The following is an 18496-nucleotide window of genomic DNA, read 5'->3' as shown; positions in this document are numbered from 1 at the left end:
CATGTGACACAAATCAAGAAAGACTACAGCAAATAAAATGATCATAGCTCATGGTTACAAAGTGTTATGGTTTTCATTATGGTTATTATTAGTCAACAATACAACACAGTATTTGTGTTGCTGCAGCTTTTTATAACCTATGTGGCTCTAAAGTCAAAGGGAAGCTTGGCCACATCCTGTGACAGCAGTTTAGCCTCACTTCCTGTTGTTAGACCAGAGCCAGCACAACACTGTCCGATCCTCCCAAAACATGGACCTTTTGTTAGGATCCACGTCTAAATCTTTAGGTTAATCAAATGAACCGTGTGTTCAGTAGCTTTGAGGGAGTGGAAATATTGTCTGTAGGCCAGAGGTCTCTGCAGGAGGGTCCTCTGCGCCCACCAGAGGGCAGTGTGGAGCCATCTTTACTCCAACAGGAGAGCAACATATGAGGCTGTTTTTCATTTTGGCTCAGATATTGGAGAGACCCATCTGGCGGAAATTGTATCATCTTCAAAATCAGTCACTTTTTTTTTTACTATATTTGCTTCTGATTTACCAAACTATGATGAGATGTCATTATTTCACTGACCAACTTGTATTAAAAGCAACAGATGCATCATTTTAGGACTACTATGAAGCGTTTGAAAGGCTTTTCAGATGCCTTGTGCTGAAGAAAGGGCTTATTTTTTTGCCTTTTAGATTGGTTTTCCTGATAATATTGAACATTTAAAAAAGTATTAAAAACGGCAAAATTGGCCTAAAAGATAATAAGTTCCAGAAAGCACACATATGATCTCAACAATAGAACTTGAGCATGGACTCTAAGCTCAAGTTGTATCTATTTAGTGACCAACCTTCGAGCTGTATCCCACAGCTTTGTCCAGCAGGTGGATACAATATCTCAACTTAACAAAAAGTAAGACAGCTCCCAAATGAATCCCCCTTAAAGATCCTCCACCCAATTAACAATGCCTCGATGGTAGTGGGTTGTTGGGCCTCTCAACACTCTACTACCAAACAGTGTCAAGTGTTTTTGAAAGTATAACCAGTGTTTTTTTCCTGTCCTTTTAGTTTGTGAACATAATTTATAACAATCATTTGAGCAACTCGTTTGTTTCGATTTAGATCTTTACGAAACTAACTCCATCTAACTTACTCAGGGGAAAATCCAGATAGTAAACCCTTTTTCTCAGAGAGAAACTAGGAAAACACAAATCTTGGTTGCATAAAGCATGTATGTTAGATCATGAAGAAATTAAGTCTGGCCTTGATTCAGAAAATGGATGACAAGAAGTTAGAAAGCCAACTCATCCCCGAAAATCTTGATGGCTCTGTCCTACACCTGTAATTTCCCACATAACAGCAATAAGCTATTCTGTTCAGACTGTGCAAGCGGGATATATCCCTCTTTTCATTTGGATGCACTAGTTTAATACTAAGTATATGCGTAACTTAAATAACTTCATGTCCACATCTTCAGTGGCATATTCTAGTAACTCTAAAATGATATGGATTTACATTCAAGTAAAAATAAAAACAACCAACACAAGTAGTTAAGTTATTGTAAAATTATATTAACAAGCAATCTTTCCTCAATTTGAAATAAAAAAATATCAGCAAATAAAGGCAACATAGGACAGATGTATATAATGCGTAATGTTCACAGAAAAAAAACAAATTCTCATCACATTTACAAGACTGCTGCTAAAGTTTATAATGATGCCTACTAGAATCGGTTTTAGAAAGCTTTGACTAACTGAATAACTGGGGCAATATATGTAGTCAAAGATTGTATCAAAATATAAAAAAAATGTGTGGGCGGGCAAAACGGGGGCAAGGATGGGGGACGACCAACGATACAGGAGGAACAACCAATATGTATGAGATTAAAATGGGGCCGCTCATTCATAGCATCATAATCAACCAAAACTGGAGAAAACACAGAAGGCTACGACGATGAGGAGCACAGAGCGTTAAGCACAGACAGGTAAAGAGATACACACCACATCTTAAAGCAGGTGTCCACAGAGAGAAGAGCAGCACTAGGTAGTATGTTGTACACAGATTCTCAGCATTCATGCACTCACTTCTTATGCCGAAGTCTGGTTTCCCTTGCACAGCGATCTAGGCGTTTAAATTAAATGAGCCAAGATCGCATCGCTGTCAGCAATAAGAGACTGGAATTGATCAAATGGGATCAATTTGACATATAGTAAGAACCATCTGAGCACTTACATACCGTGAAAGGTCGTCACAATAAAAGCCATAATCTTTCAAGTCTTTCCCCCCCTTTTTACAAACCTCTTTAAATAGAAGGGTGGGCATTGGGAAGGATGGTACATTATCTATAAAGGTGGCCACAAGAGTAAAAGGCAAGAGTCCTATGTCAGCTGACTTGTGACAGTTTGCATGGCGAGAAGTAAAAGGACAAGACAAAGACTTTCCAAGCTCACAATGCATATGCACACTCTCCAGTGTTTTAAGGGACAAAAAGCGGAGACATTTTCCTGCACATCTTGCACCACAAAGCAATAATTAAAAAGTACAAGAGGTAAAACCCCAAACATATTTTTCTCTTTGCTCTAGAGCTGAAGGAGGGGGAGGAGGGTCATGGGGGGGGGGGGGGGGGGGGGGGGCGAGGGGCTCTGCAAAGAACGTAAAACGTGTCATGTATGCATTTCAGTAGCTGGTTTCGTCACACTTGGGATTGTGATAAATGGAAATATTGTCCTTCGTTTTTGAGCAAGGAGCAGCAGCCGTTTAGATTTTTCTCCCCGATCAGCATTCTGGCGTTAGTGTGGAACCAAAATGGCGCCTGTCCCTGATTCGGTGCTGATGTGTTTGGCCGTGTCCTATAGTGAGTTCAGATCCTCGGAATGATGGCATATCATGTCGGGCGGGGCGGCGGGGGGGTCACACACTCATCGTCATGGTTGGAGAGTACTGGAGAGGCACATAAAAGAGCATTAACACACACACACACCTTTCCCCTACTGTAGTCAGAGCAGGGTTTCCGCTAGGATTTTTTCTCGCCGGTCAAATGTCCGGACAGAATTTATTTTACCGGACAAATTTGAAACTTACCAGTCATGTTTCAATAATAATAATAAGAGTTGTGTAGCAGAGTTTCCGTTAGCAGGTAATTACCGGACTATGACCGGATATGCTGATGTTTAAAAGCAGTCATCTTTATATTGCTTCAGTTTATAATCGTAACAGATCGAAAAATGCAGATTCATATTTCAATAAATGATTCAACAAACATAATTATTACATTCATACAAACTACTTTTAGTAGATAAAGTACATTATTCAAAAGTTTACATCAACTTTGAATAATAACACGGAAGAAACGGATCCTCTCTTCCTCTCCCTCCCTCTCTCTCCTGACAGCCCGTCAGTTTCTCATGCAGCTCGCTAAACAGTGGGCGGGGCTTCAGGTGATCATGCAGAGCTGCGTGTCGACTCGCGTCCGGTTACACTTCACTTGCGTTTATGTCCGTATCGATCAGATCCAGCTCTCCTGATCGGCCTTCATAGAGAGCACCGATCAAACTATTAAGAGTGAATATCGGCCGATAATGACCGGCGGCCGATCGATCGGAGCATCCCTAATTATTACCAGACATTTTGACCGGCAGGTTTTGAATTTACCGGTTTTTAATACATTTTACCAGCTAAAAAAACGGTAATTACCGGCTAACGGAAACCCTGAGTCAGGGATGTGAATATGAGGCTTTTCTATGTGCTCTACTTCTGTGTCCATCAAAGTACAGTCACCCACCGTCCAGTGATGTTAGCTGAAGAAACTTACGTTCTCGCTCTGAAAGGAGTGGAGGAAGTTTCCGCTCAGCTCCCCGTCGTCCCTCGGGGTCCCAGGAGGATTGCTAATGCCACTTAAATTGTTTGGAGAATTCTGGAAACAACAGTTCACAATGTGATAAGTATAAAACCGATTAACGATTAAGCTTGAAATGTAAAAGCTCTCCGCAATATTTACCTTGTTCATTCCATCCATGTCACCAGAGCCTAAAGAATAAACAATATAAAAATGAAACCCTTTAAAATCAATGTTTATTTACTAGGTTACTTCTTAAAATGTTCTCTACTGAACCTCCACATGGCATAGTGGACATAGTGTACTCCTAAATCATGTAATGCAACCCGAGCATTTCGGTGTTGTTGGTGACAGTGTTTTTGTGGCGAGCGGTGTTACCTAGTGACCCGTTCATGTGGTGTGGCTCCATCCCAGCCATGGCTCCCAGGGGTCCGTCAGAGCCGGGGCCCATAGGGAACTGGAGGGGAAACAACACAGAACAGACTCACTCAACACATCTCCAGAACACAGGCATATCCAACAAGGTTCTAAATAAAAATAGGAGCTCAGTTAAAGTGTATTTACCTTTTTCTGCTACTTTAAATTCTCTTTTAACTTAAAGGTCCCCTATTACACTGTTTTTCAACAATATATTATAGGTCTCAGATATATACAAAACATGTCTCTGCAGTGTTTGGCTCCAAACACCAAACAGATCATTGCAGCATCCCATAATCCCCTCTGTTTCAGCCCTGTTTCAAAAGTGCTGATTCTCTGTCTGTTACTTTAGATGAAAATAAGGAGCCCCTCCCCACGACCCTCTGAGAGAGATTTGGTTAAAAAGAACACAATGGTGCTCTAGGAGGAGATTCAGGTGATAAGGGGGGGGTGATTACCTTGGTTGGTGATTGGCTAATGGTTACACAAGCCAAAACATCGTTATGACATCATAAAGTGGCCAAAATCTGATCAGCTCGTTTTCAGACAGGTTTTTATAGAAATGGATCAGGACAAAAAGAGAGAGAATCTTTTTTCCTGAAACTTTCAGAATCTCTTTACACAGAGGGGACACATGTTGATGTAGAAGAGACATGAAGAAGTGGGTTTTTCAGGATAGGTGAAATGTAAGTTCCTGGTCATTTCAGCTCCAAGAGAGACTGAGAAAGTAGCCTACCGTTTAAACAACACAACCAATATAATTTGGTTTGTTTCTACTAAATGACCTCAAAGTAAGAGGAAAATCATTTTCAACTCCAACATAGATGTCAAATGTATTTCCCCCGCAACATGGCTGTATAAAACAGATGGTCGTTAGACAGAGGAGTGTGTTGAGATGGTGGAGCGGTCCGGTGTTTAGTTAATGCTATGAGCTTTTCTTAACGACTAGCAACGCACTGAACACATCACTTAATTGTTTTTTCTCCTTTAAGCACTGTTTTACTAAGTGGCCTCTCTTTCATTCACAGGCCTGATCCTGATGTTTAGATGTGTAGTTAAAACAGACAGGAAATAAACGTAAGTACCTAGCTGTCTTGGAATTAAATGAGTAAAAGCTCAGGTTTGATAAATATATAACAACAACTAATAACAACGATGGATCTAAAGATCTAAAGAAATCCTTTTTGGAAAGTGCACTAAATGTAAAAACTGCTTAAAATATATGCTATATGTACCATTAGGACTTCCATTGAACTTCACTCAATGGTCACATTATCAACACTTAATGCAGAATGAAAGTAACGATGAAACAGAACTCACATTATTTCGATTGCCGGGTCCAGTGTTGATCATCGTGTACAAATTGTCGCCAGAGTTGTTTGAGTCTAAAAACAAAGTAGTCACACATATAATTAGTACTGGATAGTTCATGAAACCGCTAACAAATACCAGCGTAGGTCAGGGAAGCACTCACCTGCAGGGCTGGGCATGATGGGAGTTCCTGGCGGCCCCCCACCTCCAGAAGCACCCTATGGAGAATAAACAACAACATATAAAAACTGTCTTTGAAAGTGTATTTTCCTGAGATATTAACCATTTAATATGTGTAATTTAAGATGCCAGTCTGTGTTCTCACCCCGTATGCTCCAGGAGAGGGTGATGAGTAAGGCATCTGAAACCAAAAACACAAAGATTAGACCAGAAATGGGAGAGCAAACCCTTTCTATACCTCAAAATGTCATCATTTGATCATCCTAATAGCATTAGGGCAGTCTGTCCAACTGTCTGTGGAAACCGTGACACATAATACTACAATTACATCCCAGACTCGAACCTCGGAGCACATTAGACCTCCGAGGCTCTGAGAGGAAATCTAACTGCAATCTGCAGTTTTTCTAGCTGTATGTGTGTGTTTGTGCATTAGTACTCACAGAGTTGGAGTTGTTGGGATTGGGCCATGGCCGACCAGTCCCTGGGCCCCTAGGTGTTCAGAACAGTTTTAGTTAGATAATGCACTATGGTTGAAAAGATTACATTTACAAAATGTTTTAAAAAAGTCTCACATGTTCACTCCTGGCATACCGGGACCCATGCTGTTGTGGGGAGGCCTCATCCCGCCACCGAAATTCTGAGAAAACAAAATCAAATTCCAAATCTGTATGTAAAGAAAACCAACCTGCAAACGAACATACTTCAAAAAATACCTAGTTTGGATATGGTTGATAAAATTGTACAACAGTTTAAAAGTATTATTCAAGCTCCCAAACAAATACGGCACTGGGATTATTCAAATAGATCGTGTTAAAAATAAAGATTAAGTATGAAAGAAGTATATTTGAATTCAAGCACACTCTTCACTTTTAAAAACACATTGGATCAAATTTTGCACTTTTTGTAAAGACTATGTACAAACACTAAAACTAATCTATAAAGCCCAAAGACTACTGCTGCATCAAAGCAGTGGTGATATTAATCTATGAGAGTAAAATATTCTACCTGTGGACCGGGCCCCATAGGTCCCATGCCTCGAGGGCCGCTCATTCTCTGCATTGGCCCCAAGTTAGGATGGCCTGGAAGGAAAATGGACATTTAAATGAAGCAATACACCATGATTATTTCTCTACTGCAGGTATGAAGTCTATATGAATACAGCACTGAGTCGCACCTTGTGGTCTTGTTGGGTCCATGTTGGGCAGCATGGGATGAGGACCTGGACCTCCACCTGGGGGCTACGTGAAATAAAACACAAAGACATCAATACAACGGTTTTGTTTTTTATTATATGTGATATGTATTATAAATATATATATTGTGTGTGTGTGTGTGTGTGTGTGTGTGTGTGTGTGTGTGTGTGTGTGTGTGTGAGAGAGTGAGCTCTACCTGGTTCCCCATTCTGATGGGGGGTCCTCTGGGGCCTCCAGCAAAGCGAGGCGACATGAAGGACTACAACAGAAACAACATTGCTCCATGTAATTTAAAATGTAGAATTTCCCTGTTTGTGGGAATACTGAAAGCAGCACAAAGCATTAAGCTGAGACAGAGGCCAAAGCATGAAGCATCCAGCCGTCCCCAGATGACCGCAGACAGCAAAACAGAAAAAAAGAGAGAAGGAGGGAGAGGGAGAGTTACCTGACTGTGAGGTCCCATCATACTGTTAGGGGGAGGAGGCTGAGGGTGAGGAGAGCCCTGGGGACCAGGAGGACCCTGTGGCATCGCACAACATGAAGAGGCAAGGAGGCAGACAGAGGAGGGGGAGAGGGGAGTATGAGATGAAGAGGGAAACAAAAGCGACAAAAGCCGGGTTACTGCAGGGCAGAAGACAGTCAGAGCGCAAGAAGTGTGGCGCAAAAGGATGTACAGAAATAAGATGCTCATTTCCATGTCCCAAACGCAGTAAGAGAGAGAGAGGCTGAGCGGAGGAGAGCGAGCGAATGACTTGGCCTTGAATGAGAGGAAAGAGATGAAGAGGAAGTGTGCTCTTTCGCCTGTCAGTCAAGTCATCAAGAAGCCTGCTGCATGTTATCAGTGCTAATTTCCCTGAATAAACAGTGTCAATTAAGCTGTATGCAATTAGCTTCACAACAACACTAAACACCGGCACTGTGTCGCTAATGTTGCTGATCTGACAGAGAGTGAGGGGTCTAATTGAACCTCCTCCATTGGATCCTGAAATGGAAAGTATGTCAAAAATGTCTTTCCTGATATTAACATAATGCTTTTGTGGCTTCTAGTTCATAATAAGCAGTTGGATTTTGGACTGGAAGCAGAGCAACATTGCATCTCTATGTCCCCTCTTACAGCCGGTTCCCTTCAGTTGCCTGCCAAGAGTTTATCCTCGTGAGATATTGATTTACAGTAGGTGCTGCACCTTTCGATTTCTCCATTAGGGAAAATGGCCGGGCCACGCCTGCCTGTTTACAGCACTGGAGAGGCCCGGGCAGACAGGACGTCCGTGATGTTTACTACAAGTTCACTGAGCAGGGTGGAGCAAAACAAAAGACAACACAGACATACTGATGTGGAAACCTACAGCTTCGTGATCAAAAAGAAACCTGACGATATTTTACAAAGTGGGAGCCAGCTAAGAAAATTAGCATTCCATTCAATAATTTGTCCGTCCACAGGATACCAATTTATGGCAATTTTGACAAATGATTGTGAAGTGGTTTGTCAAGCCAAGTAACAAATTAAATGAAGTGGAGTTGATTTCAGATCATTCCTAAACATGAACAGACAGTATCAGTGATTGGCTGACCTGGAAAAAGCCGGGGGGCATTGGTCCTCCTGGCATGCCGTCACCTGGGGGCATCCCCCCCATCACAGGGCTGGGAGCTGCTGCTGCACTCTGAGGAACAAGAAAACAACATTTACAACCTCTCAATGTTTTACACACAGTAAATTGACCAGAAGGTGTCCAGATTGAACTTGCATATGAAATGCTGTTGCAGGACATCTATTTTATCCCTTTACTATGTTGCAGTTCTTGAGTCAGCGAGCCACAAGATGAGCCTTTTAGAAATCAAATATTCAAGCCACTGCTATACGTACAATAAATCGGGCACTGTTGTGGTGTTGATGGACTTACAGGCCAGTGTAGGAACAAACTGGTTTTTAAGATGCATAATTGTCATTTTTCTTTTGCGTGTCATGTATTGTTGTGCATGTTATGTGCTGTCTTAAATTATGTGAAGTGTCAAAGAGAAATGTACATTTAATGCAAATCTAATGGACAAATGAATCTGAATTTACCACCATGGATTCTACAGACCCCTATCATTCATGGGTCTAGTATAAAAGCTGTGTTAATGGGGTCCTCCTTATTGAGGCTTCTGCATCCTGCTGATCCAGGATCAGATAAGAATCAGTGGGATTCACTGAGTCAGTGGCTCCAAAGTGCTGCTACACAGCAGGGGCTTGCTGGGCCGATTTCCTGCTCAAACCGCAGCTCTAATTCACTAATGTGCCATTTGCTTCGGTCACACGCTCCTAATTGACTGAGTTTTTCTTCCCTGTAGCCGAGGCAATCTGAGCTGGGCTAATGTCTTCAGAGCGGCAGTGTTTAGCTTCCAAAGAACAGATACAAGACAACAGGAGCCCTGTATAGTGTAGAAGGACGCAAACTGGTGATGATTGCTATACAGAATGGATGTAGCAGCATCAAACACTCTGTGCAGCCCTACAGACATCACTGGTCAATAGCCAACACACTCCCTGGTATCGACTGCGCCTTCCCTAATTATATCTGCTCCGGCTGCCACTGCAGGGACACTGTGAAATACCTCAGCAGGGAGAGAAGTGAGGCCAGAGAGGAGTCACGTCTCATCAGGCCCCAACACTACCGCGACAGAGACAGACCAAAATACATCTTCTTTACGGAAATATACTGCTGTAAATATGTAGTGGAAGGACATTTCAGTTGATATGCAGATCCATTTTGCACTCACATGTACTTCCTTACCAATTTTGACCAGTATGTCTGAACAACAAAGCACTAGGGTTGGGATATGATAAGATTAACTTGATATTAAAGCCATTATCGATTCTTTTATCGATTTCTGATCAATCATATGGGTAAAAGGTATTCTGTGCAAATGCAGCTCTTCCATTATATCCGAATCTGAACGCATTGTAGAAAGAAAATGGAAGGGAAGAATTGGCACCGGCCCCTTCCCACTTGGAAAGAGGGCGCAGCGAGAGCTATTAAGTTAATGAATCCATCTTAATTAAAATGAACTTAATTATTCCCTGTTAAAGAAACCAAAGTCACACAACGGGTGCTTTGAGGCCAGCAATGACTCACTTAAAACACACAGTCTGATAAGCGGCCCATGTTTTTGTTGGGCATGTGAACTATTTTTTCACATCACCAAAAAGCACAAAACTTTATCCCACCATGGTGCGAGCAGCATGTGGCATGTTTGGTGACCCGGCTGCTCTGTTTCTTCTACACACAAGAAGTGCTCACTCTTTGATGACAACTTGTACTTCTGTCTGGTTCTAATTTGTCGCCTCAAGTTTCCACAGTAAACACCAGACTTTTATTTGGTGATAAAGTAGTTCTGTATACTACAAGTGTTGCTGAATCTTTTGCTCTTAAGAGTTTTTCCCTTCTACATGAACCTTTAAAGTACTGGAAAGTCCTACTCTGCTTCTAATAAATATTATATTGGCAGTATACACTGTACACAGGAGCTCCATCATCCACTTAAAGCAAGATATTTAAAAGCTTTGCATGAAATAACCTCTCTATATTGAATTATCATTGAAATTGCAATATGGACTAGTTCAATAGTCAAATCCCACAGGCACATTTTTTGGTAAAGGTAAAATATGGGAGAAAAACACAATGAAGTGTTGAAGGGCTACAAAACCCTTCCTACACACAGTATTCTACAGACCGAGGGTATATGCAGGAATCCTGAAGTCAAATTTAAGACCTTTTAAGACCATTTCCATACATTTTAAGACCTCATCGCAACTTCGAGTTTTAACCGGTTACCTTGGCGACACACTTTACCTCACATTGACTATATACAGTATTGATTGTCCTTCCTCCTTATCTTCCAACCATTTGGACGCAGACTTGCATTTCCCCATAACGATGTTGTTTAACAACCGGCGTAAACGGACCTTCGCGCGCTATCAAGCAGTGAGCGTGCGATGTCCTGTTCAGATGACGTCAAGTCCAACGGGATGCCATAAATAAACTACACAGAATCACACTACACACCTACGCAATTATTACATTCATGCAGACTGTAGAATACAACCTCTTTGGACCATTTATATACTTATTGGAAACAAGCTACAAAATGTAATACCTTGGAAAATGCAGTTTAATACTTTTTAATAGCCTTAATTTTCGCTAAATTGATTTATCAACGTTTAATACTTTTGAAGACCCCGCGGACCCCCTGGGACCTCATTAAAAAAAAATCCTTGTTCTGTGCAGATCCTCTTCAAAAAAAAAACTGTTGCTTACACCTTTAACTATAAAATGGTCTAAATAGACATTCAATCCATTAAACAAGTTAAAATAATCCAATTAGTTATATTTTGCAAATCCTGGCGCTAATTAAAAACATTATTTCTAATGTATGCCGTCTGCAACATATTGGGAGTACAAACTAAACAAGTGTTGAAGACCGGCACTGCTTTAGGAAATATTCAAACCATCTGCATACATCGAACTCTTCCTGTTCAGCAAGATTTGAAGTGCCTGGACAAGTTGTCCAAGTCAAACAAGACCCCACCCTGCTGACAATTACTGTCAGGAGTCATCCAGCAATTACTCCATCCAACCTGCATGACCTGACAGGCTTACCAAGGATTCTGGGTAAATATTTAGATAGCTTTATAAGTATGTTTTTTCTAATGTCAGCTTATAGAAGCACACACACAGTAGATTCTAAGTAAAAAGAAGTATCATCTGCAAAGCAGGCTAATCACAACTCTTCAACTCTGCTTTTGGGAAGCATATTAAATGAATTTGTATCCCTATCCTTTTACTACTCGTTAATAGTTATAGAACAGAGATCATAGAGGTCAGGGATAATACTAGAGACTAGGAACCCCATCAAATAAGTTGTAAGAAGAGGAACCAGTGTTTGATTAGTGTATTTTTATGCAGGTATTGTAATCAGGTCTAGGGATGCATATCGTTGACTTTTTTACGATACCGATACCACTGAACGATACCGATACTCAACCGATACATATCGTGATACTTTGAAAATGTATCATCCCACAATTACTCCCAGGAAGCGCTTTACGATATAGTTAACATGTCAAATGAATATTAAATTCAATTGTGGGACTTCTTGGACCTTTTAGTACTGAACAAACAATGAAAAATACTTAAAATATGAAGAAAACCGATTATGGAATATCTTTTATAACACCCGCCATCAGGTGTGCCGCGTGAATAGCACATCTTGTCAATGCAAACAGACCGTTATAGCACCGTTATAATTAATGTTAAACCTGAGATTCGACTAGAGAACAAATAAATAATAGAATAAAGGTCATGAGATCTCGGCATTGCACAAACAAACAAATCTCATCTTTAAAATCAACATTTGCCTTCACTGGTGAGAGAAAACAAATCCCATCACCGTTCATTTGTGGGACTTTTACCTTTCTAGTATTGAACAAACAATGACAAATAAATAAAATATGAAGAAAAACGATTATGCAATATAATCTATCACGCCATCACGGGCCACGGACTCACTTTTAAAATTAAATTTAAAAAAAAGAAATTAGAATTTTTTTTTTTTAAAGTATCGAAATGGGATCTGATTTCGGTACGGTATACCGTAGCCACCAGTAACCGGTATTTCGGTAATACCGGATACCGGTATGCATCCCTAATCAGGTCCATGTGCATCATCTACATCTGGCTTTCTTTGACTCAAGACATTTTTTTAAGACATCTCTGACTCTGCACTCAGTAAATCAACATAATCCACAATGATGGTTTTGCTCCGCACTTGAACGTACAAAAAGGGGAATTTAATGAGTCACGTTTGCAATATTATATGGTATGTAAGTTTGAGAAACCGGCTCGAGATACACTTTTGTTATATTCCATGGAATGCTCTTAACATCCCGATAGCAATGAATATCTTAAGTGCTTTGACAAAAAATCCATACAATTTTTTTTCATCTGTGGAAGCCGTAGTACTGTAAAAAGCACGACCAATCATTTTAGCCGGCCCGGCTAAAGTAACTGGATGGCCTACCTGCCTGTCAGCCTTCCATCTGTGCACAAACTTATCTCGTGCCCTCATTGGTCATGTGCGCGTTCGTGTGTGTTGGAGGAGGGGCTCTGTAAGGAAGTGGCAGATTTTTTCCGGCTGTGTATTTTCAAATTCTAGCGCACTCGAGCTGGTTTCTCCAAAATTACCTACCCCACCTTTAAATGTATACAGTTATTCATAGTTATGACATCTTTAAAAGCCATTAGAAATGGTCATTTGCAACAGAGAATTATATACATGTATAATTGTAATGTTTTAAAACTCAAATGGGTGTCTCAGGATTAGTATTTTATATTTTAAGTACACGTTCCCAGTGACAAATAAGTTGTGTTATTCCCAATAAATGCATTAATTAAAGCTTAAATAAATCCTACACGGGAGTATCAAAGGTTTTAAGGAGCTCACATTTCAGTTTTTAAACTCCAGGAAGATGTGTCTAGTTTTAAACTAAAGCAAGCCTTACTGACGCAACTTTTTGCATCACAGATAAAGTTTCCTAGAATATACGCTCATAAAACCACATCTAGTTCGTAGTAAAAGCGCAGCAGCAATGTGTTTGTTCCTCTAGGCATAATTAGTCCATTCCTGGAATAAAGCCTTCTAAGAAGTAAGTAAAAATAAAACAGTCAACAATCGACATATCTTTGTAGAAGTTACAAACTGAAACAACATGCAGTGCGAGTTCCCAGGCATGAGAAATCTTTATCTCGTCTCTGTAAAGCCACAGCTGTGCTTGCTGCTGCTCTCGGTCTAAACGAGCCGCGTCTGTCACTGAGTCTGGGACAGGAAAGGGGCAGATGTCCCGCCCGGGGCTACGAGGCTCTCGTCTGTGGCCTTCCATACAACTTCCCAGGGGACCTTCTTTTAAAGACAGACTCCCCCCCTCCCCACACACACACACACACACACACACCATGTGTCAGCGTGTACGTGTGTGTGTGTGTACTTCAGAGCCACCCCAGCCAAACAAATTTCCCCTGAATAGTCGAATCACTGAAGGAGGTTGGAAAAGGCCCAGAGTGGCGGCGGATGTGCTTGTGCTTTACAAAAACAAAGAGGGAGGGGGAGAGGGGAACACATGGGGGGGAGAGAAAGAGAGATGACCAAGAGCTTTGGTGAGGTGAAAAAGCAATAGTATACACAGAGAAACAGTCAGATTTCAAATGGGATAGATTTATTTGGGGGGGGGTTGGGCTGCATCACAGACCACCCAACCTCAGATCCTGACCTAGCATGCGCTCAACAGCCTCACTTCTTCCACTGGAACCAGCGCTCAAAAGAAACCAGCCCCTATGTTTAGCTTGTAAATGTTTAACCATCAATCAACATCATAAAAGCCCTCTCTGGATCCTGACTGGATGCTCTCCCTCTCTCGCTACTTCTAGCAGGTCCTTTCCACTTCTCCTCTTCCTCCCCCCTCTCTTTATTCCCTCGGCTCCTCAGCAGTGGAGGATGCTGGGCATATGCCACGGTGCCACTCCCCTTTTCCTTTTTCCAATCTGGCCCTCAGCTCCGTGACAGCCATCAATCACAGCCGACGCCATGGCGACGGGGCCCTCGGGGAGGCGTCCGTCAGGCCCAGCGTGAATACGACGAGTTTTTTTTTTTACGAGCGCTGCGGGCTAACGCACTCACCTCCCCCACCTCTAGACAAAGACAAGGGTCTAAGGACTTGTACTGTCCACACACACTTGCCTGACCCTCAACATCCACAAATGAACGGAAGGAGAGCCAACGTCAGAGCGAAGGGCAACCACAAGATGTCGGGGGAAGAGACGGCCGCACAGAAACTCTGAAAGCTCACCATAGTGATCAGACTCACGATGTTTCCTGGTTTGCTAAATGCTTTCCATGTTATGAAAATTGTTATGAGCTGCTGAAATCTCTCACAACCGGTCTGAGGGTGTTTCCTTATTGAATACAAGGGAAATTGCTAAATTATAGGAGTTAAATTCGATAAGTCGTTCTTATAATTATTATTTGTCTAAAATAAAGATATCCCCCCCCCCCATAGGCACAGGCAATCTGAGCTGCTTGTCTAAAGTTCATAATAAAATACCGTTTCAGTTGTTCTTTTACAGATATTCAGTAAATCTTTTGGTCTGTAAAATGTCAAATTGTACAAATGTGCATCCGAGATTCTTAAAGTCAAAGTGAATGTCTTGAAACAAAGATACTCTGAATTGATATGTAACGGAACAAGCAGGAAATGTACTTATGTTATTATTTTAGAGCCTGAAAACAGCCTTTTTTTGCACGAAGAAGTTACTTTGAACATCAAGATAGTTGGCAGCTAATTTTCTGTTGATCAACTTATCGTTGTCGCTCTAGATAAAAATCACATTTTACTAAATGCACACCTTTGAGCTGCAATAATAAGGAATGCGTTTATTGAAAAATGGAAGTGCTGCTCTTCTGCCTCCTAAGTCACCTGCCAGATCAGGAGGCCTGTTACCGTGACAACCCTATCTGCTAAGAGCAAGACCAACATCTCAGTTTTAACCCCTTCCTGTTTGATACACCACAAACCTTCATACTGTGTATCAGTGATCACGAGAGGACTCCTTAACCTCTAATGTCTTTCTTGGCTGTGCTGATACAGCAGAAAACAGAATAGTATTTGTGTTTACTTCATTTTCATGCGCTACATGATGAAACACAAGGATGGGAACAGCCACCGACTAGCAGTTTGCACTTTCTTTGATCCTCATGAGGCTCCTTTTGAATGCTTACTCAAAGCTGGAAACAATGACAAAAAAGCACCATGGCTAAAACTGCATATTTATCAAGATGCAAAACACCCATAGCATGCAAGTATGAAAGAGCCATCATAAGATGAGCAGTCCGCACTCAATTGTGTCCTGAGCTCTTTTTAATAGATGTTGGATCCCAGACTGCCTGTACAGTTCTTCAGTTTGAAATTCATTAGGATTACGTCACTGCAGATAAAACATTTCACCATCAACAGGAGCTACCATGCATCAGGGCAGCTGGAGTGCTTTACAAAAATCAAGCTGTTTGTCTCTGAAGTTGTGCAGAACACACATTAGTTTCTTATTGGGCTTCCAAACTGTGGCAGGGGGCTAAAGTGTGGAAAGGAGGGGGAGAGCTCGACAGGTCTGGCTCAGGACATGCTGACGTCAGAATCATTTCCCCAGAAGCCTATAAAGCTCACTGCTGGGTGCTTCATTCAAGCCAACGACAGGGCAAGATGACCATTTAGAAATGTAGGAGAAAACAATACTATAGTATCCTAAATTGAATAAAGCTCCAAAAGAGGCAGTGGACAAAACCAAATGACTGATATCTCAAAAAGAAAGTGAAAAAAGGGTTAAATCGGGATGATTCTTCAAGCTTAAATGAATTCACAATAAGTTGAAGCCATATCACACTTGAAGGGGTATGAGGGAGATTTTGTCAGGACTTGAGTGTTGACAAACCGAGATTATATGCACTTGAGTTCTGATAGCATCAACAACAAAAAACAAGACTCGTTGCACAACCCAAGTTTAAGGCGCATTATTTACACCACTTCAAGTTGTTGTCTTCTTTAGCCGAAGACAGAGCAACATGTACATCAGTTCCCGTGTAAGCACTACTCACGTAATCATGGAAGGCTTTCGCTTCGCTGGAGTGGTCACATGACTCTCTCCTCTCTGGTGCAGCACAATACAAGTCCCAGAATACACTGTGGAAGAGACCGGTCATAAAGCAAACAAAACCACACAACAACCCCTGAACACGTCTACAGGAAAGACTCGAATATGTTCACTTACCACCACCAGGAATGCAGGAATCCAGGAGGTTCTCCAAGTGTTATGTTTTTCTCCCATCGTATCTAGGAAAGAGGGATTTCAATAATTATCCAAGGGTGTTCAATTCAATGATTTACTGTTGTTTTTTCCTTAAAGAGCACAATCACAGGAGTGTGGTTTTAGCTTTTCCCAAAATATCACATACCTCTGATAAAAAGGTCTGTGCAGACTTCTGAGCTCCTATGTGCAACAAATACTCATAAACGTACAGAGCCAACCTGTGTGGGGAAACAAACAAAATGTTAATTTAACAAACTGGTCATAAATAAACGTCAAACAGCTGATTTGATCTTCTTCAACGAGCACTAGAGTGACTAGAGTCGGGCACGGGCCTTTTGAACAATGGCTGCCAAATAGCCTATGCCAAAAAAAATCAATGGGGACTGTGTAATCAAGCCACAACCTGGGGTAAGATTCACTACAATGAGCAGGTGAAAAGGAAAGTGCTAAAGCAACAGTATAATTCAGCGTCGTGTTGTGTTGAAAATAACAGCGGCTATTTATATTAGCAGGGGTACAGTATCCTGGTGGCACTGATGGGGCTGAGGGAAATAAAAACGGAGCGCAACACAGAAAACAATGTACTGTGCAGCATGTTATTGTTTCCTCCTCTTAAAAAACCTGCAGGAATATGATTAAAACAACCAAACTGAAGCGTGAATCGTACAGCAGAGGTGTAAAGAGACTGGAAATAGCCACATTAGCAGAAACACGGCTCAGGGGAGGAATGGCGAGCAGACAAGGCGGTTCATTCAATTCAGTGCTCGGTAGGAGGAAATCGCCTCCTGTTAGCCCGTCCAGCGATCAACAGAGAAACAACTTGCGAGGCGAAAAATACACAAAATAAAGGTTTCGGAGCTTACTTTTCTCTCGCCTGGCCGTCGGAGGGCACCGGGGAGCCTTTGCCTTTGGGGAACATTGTTTTGTGTGGGAGGACGACCGCCTTCTCGCTCTTTTTTTATCGCTATTTCATCTGTCAGATCATCGCGGCCGCGACCCTCTCGCACTCCAACCGCACTCCTCCTCAACGCGACGTCTCAACCGAGCCTGGTCCGGGGGGGGAACAGGCGGAGCTAAGCCTGACTGACGCACCCGAGAGCCAATGAGAGCTCGGCGTTTGCCTTAAGGTCTGCCCATGGGTCTGCCTCGTCGTGCTTTTCAGTTTGGGCTGTTATGACGATGATAGCTGTTATATCAGATATGCAAAATGTGATGAAGAGTATTTATTATTTACCCTAATGATTGTAACCTATGCAATGGGAATTAAATATATTGGTAATCAACCAACACTTACATTTTATTTATTTTTTTTAAGAAAAAAGAACTGAGATTATTTTAACTCTAAGAAGTATTTATTATGTAAAAAAAAAAAAGATATGATGTATCATCCCCAAAATATAGAGCCCTGAAAAGGTTTTTTTATCAACAGATATCAACAAACATTTATATTTCATTTAATCCTCCCTTTTTATTATTGTTATTTAACCAACAGACACATATATATTGTTTTGTTTTTTTACTTGACTGTTTATTCATCTCATTGTATCCTGAAAAGCCTATGCATTATATGTATACATCGTGCTCTATACCAAAAGTAGTCTATATTTCTAAATGTAATGGGCTTTTTAGTTGATTAATTATCAGGACTAATAAATAACGAGGATTTGGGATTGAATAGCCTT

General features: G+C 41.4%; 1 protein-coding gene across 2 annotated transcripts; it reads right to left on the bottom strand.

The window, feature by feature from the left end:
• Positions 1-1535: 1535 nt before the first annotated feature.
• Positions 1536-17868, bottom strand: ssbp3b (single stranded DNA binding protein 3b). 2 transcript variants are annotated; one of them, XM_034223515.1, is made up of 18 exons: positions 17678-17868; positions 16960-17032; positions 16776-16837; positions 16603-16687; positions 8493-8582; positions 7367-7441; positions 7118-7180; positions 6903-6966; positions 6734-6807; positions 6301-6365; positions 6169-6217; positions 5874-5909; positions 5712-5766; positions 5558-5622; positions 4199-4277; positions 3983-4011; positions 3797-3898; positions 1536-2925 (listed from the first exon to the last, which is right to left on the bottom strand). In XM_034223515.1, the coding sequence occupies exons 1-18, from the start codon at positions 17731-17733 to the stop codon at positions 2896-2898; spliced, it is 1152 nt and encodes a 383-aa protein (XP_034079406.1). In that variant the 5' UTR covers positions 17734-17868; the 3' UTR covers positions 1536-2895. The 2 variants fall into 2 exon arrangements, with proteins under 2 accessions (XP_034079406.1, XP_034079407.1); XM_034223516.1 differs by lacking the exon at positions 7367-7441.
• Positions 17869-18496: the final 628 nt, after the last annotated feature.

The sequence above is a fragment of the Gymnodraco acuticeps genome, unplaced genomic scaffold, assembly GCF_902827175.1.
Source record: "Gymnodraco acuticeps unplaced genomic scaffold, fGymAcu1.1, whole genome shotgun sequence".
NCBI lineage: Eukaryota > Metazoa > Chordata > Actinopteri > Perciformes > Bathydraconidae > Gymnodraco > Gymnodraco acuticeps.
Note: the sequence above shows the minus strand (reverse complement) of the source record. Positions and strands in the feature narration are given on the sequence as shown.